The sequence below is a fragment of the Limulus polyphemus genome, unplaced genomic scaffold (genome assembly GCF_000517525.1).
Source record: "Limulus polyphemus unplaced genomic scaffold, Limulus_polyphemus-2.1.2 Scaffold5756, whole genome shotgun sequence".
NCBI classification, from domain to species: domain Eukaryota; kingdom Metazoa; phylum Arthropoda; class Merostomata; order Xiphosura; family Limulidae; genus Limulus; species Limulus polyphemus.
Genome location: NW_013671366.1, coordinates 18,087 through 21,106, shown reverse-complemented (window position 1 = coordinate 21,106; position 3,020 = coordinate 18,087). Strand labels below are relative to the sequence as shown.

The following is a 3,020-nucleotide window of genomic DNA, read 5'->3' as shown; positions in this document are numbered from 1 at the left end:
CACTGATGATAGATAGCTAATTGTGTGGCTTTGACCTAACAAAAAACAGTTATTGTGATATGATTTTATTAGTCAAAATTAAAATTAGTTACAGAATATAAAACATTTATCTTGATTTAATAAAATAATGCTAGTTAATTAGAAATACATCTCCTTCAATTTGTTTCAAAATGAAAAAAAAAAAAACTGTTTTATTATATTAATAAACAAGAAGTTTAACAACAGATATCTGAAAACGATTTTCATCAGTCTATATACTGACCAAACATACTTTTAAATTATTGAAATGTAGTGATCACAGACACAATGGAATATGCTCAATACATCAACGTTATTCAAATTTCAATGTTGTTTTGTCTCAAATGGTCCGTCATATCTACTCTTGCGCCACAGTACTTTATCTGTTCGTCGGTAAAACTATCGTGAGAGTAGATCGTAGTAGCGTCTGTTTGCTAAAGGAACTGAGGAGCGGATGTGAACAGCTGTAATTCATTTTAATTTTTCTACAATGATCGTTGTCTCGTTTTTTCAATATGTATTCACGTATTTGTTTTTTCTAATTTTAGGCTTGATAGTGCTATCTTTTTTATTTCTCAAGTACAGCAAAAAAAGTCAAGAGTTATGGTTCTTCTGGTTTTATTTAAAGTTTGTTGGGCCTAAACTCGATCAATGGTTTGCTACAGATAAAAATGAATTATTCAATGAATTGAGAGAACAGAAATCCAGTGATCCAGAACTACGGAAAAAAGGTGATGGAGTGCTGAGAGTTGTAGAAATTGGTATTGGAAGTGGATCCAACCTTGAATTTTACCCAGATAACACACGTCTCATTGCAGTCGACCCAAGTACGTATTTCCAGAAAAATTTTCATGAGAAAAAACAAAATTTTCCAAATATAATATTGGAGAATTTCTTTTTGTGTGATGCAGAAGCTATGACTGAAATTGAAGATAACAGTATTGATGCAGTAGTCTCTACCCATGTATTATGTTCTGTAGATGATATACGCGGGATTCTGCAAGAAGTGTTTCGTGTTTTAACCCCGGTAAGTAAACTTGTAGTTTACACTAAAAAATAGTAAGAATACAGTGTTTCGTTAACCTACCATCTTAAGTTGTCTTATTTCTACTAGCACTAGTACTACTGTACCTTGTTGTGGTATTTAACTGTAGTTTAAGCTCCTGTACGTTATTACAATATACACACTTTTTCTATTTTAATTTAGGGCAGTTATGTGTATTTTGAATTCTATGACATTTTATCAGGAATATTTTGTAGTTTATATAATAATTTACTAATGAAGTTGGTGTGGTATTTTGAGTTCAACTTTCAAATCAACTGAAATTTATATTACAAAACGACAGCTAATAATTTCTAATTTTTATATTACAATTACATAGCTTTACACATGTATTTAATTTAGATTTATGCGACGGCCTATTGCAAAGATAATTTTCTTCAATATTTCAAGAAATTTTAAAGTAAATTCAACAAACAAATCTCTGATACATAAGCACTCGAGTCGGCTACATTCTCACAAAGAAACAAGAGGCTTAAAACACTTCAACGTCATTGTTAAATATTGCACTAACTAATAATAATACGCAGCTCTCACATAACAGGCATCTTGAAATAACATTTGCAAACAACCTGTACTGCACTACTGGGCTTGTGCAAATAAACGTCACAAAAGCTACACCCTATGATTTGATGGAATGAGTACAAAGTTTGTCGTAAACGGAAAACACTGAGCACCATTTCTGTTTTATGACGTACAAAGTTTGTCGTAAACATAACACACTGAGCACCATCTGTTTTATGACAAACGAGAAGGCAGCGTTCGAAAAAGCTTATCTATTAGTGAAAAAAATAATAATTAGGCTTAAGGCCAAGTAAAAAGAAAAAAAAATGTTTAGCGTCCGGAGTTTTCGAAAAAAGAAAAGATGAGGCCGTGCTCTTTCTTTTTTTATATTATCTCTTTGAAAGAAACTTTGCACTCTTTTTTTCATGATTGTTGGTTATTTTCAGAAGTCTTCTTTGTTTAATTTTTTTCGTCAAAACGATACAGAATTTGTGACGATTAAAGAAAAATGGCAAAATAAATTAACTGTGCTTATCGCATTTTTAACCGCGGCATAGCGGTTCATAAAATGGCTCCGATATTTTTTCAAGTACAAACTTTTAGCTCATAGCTCCGTCATCTCTTGAACGATTTGAGATCTAATTACAGTTTTGGACTCTGGAGGTCTAACCCTTTCGATTGTTGCATTTGACCACGCCCAAGGTCTCATACTAGTCATAGATTAATTTACTTCAATTCTGCCTAAAATAAAATAATGTTACGTCTCCGTTTGTTAATTAACTTTCCGTAACTTCGTTCCGACGAAACTTAAGCGACACAAGTCCTTTCTTAATAAAACTAGTTTATTCTTTCCGAATATAACTTTACCGATACACTCAACTTCAACAATCGCGCTAAACAAACGCTGTAACGTCTCTCGTGCTCTCTGACTGCAGTTCAATTACTCACTGTCTACACAGACATTACATTAATCTCTCGCGTCACGTTATCCCCACTTATGTATACCAAACTACCCTATATCTAGCAAATACTAGAGCATTCGCCGTTTCCCTTCTCAGAACTGAGTAGAGTTTCTTCTTTGACAGTGGCTTCTTCAGGTGACACGTCTTCAGCAGCGTCATTTGTTCTGTCGTCCACTTCATCCCAACTGAAATGTCCTGGACCAGGATAACGCCAAAGCCTGTTGCCATGCACCACTTTTGGCTTACCTCGTCAACCACATTTTATCCGGAAAGTCACATCTGAGAGATGATCCACTACGTCGTATGGGCCTTCCCATGGAGAAGACAACTTAGGAGACTTCCCTTTGGTCTTCCTGGGATTATACAACCACACCTTGTCTCCTGGTACAAAGCTGACATCAGTAGATCTCTTATCATAACAGAGCTTAATGGAATCAGCAGACGTTTTCAGGTTAGAGTGCACTTGATGGTGAATA

The 3,020-nt window shown here is 34.3% G+C and overlaps 1 protein-coding gene across 1 annotated transcript in view; it reads left to right on the top strand.

Annotated features, from left to right (window-relative positions):
• Positions 1 to 382: 382 nt before the first annotated feature.
• LOC106472946 (methyltransferase-like protein 7A) overlaps positions 383 to 3,020 on the top strand; it is a 13,589-nt gene continuing 10,951 nt past the window's right edge. Inside the window, exon 1 of the mRNA XM_013933616.2 lies at positions 383 to 1,045. Within this exon, the coding sequence (XP_013789070.1) occupies positions 509 to 1,045 (537 nt within the window). The 5' untranslated portion in view covers positions 383 to 508. The remainder of the gene's footprint in view (positions 1,046 to 3,020) is intronic.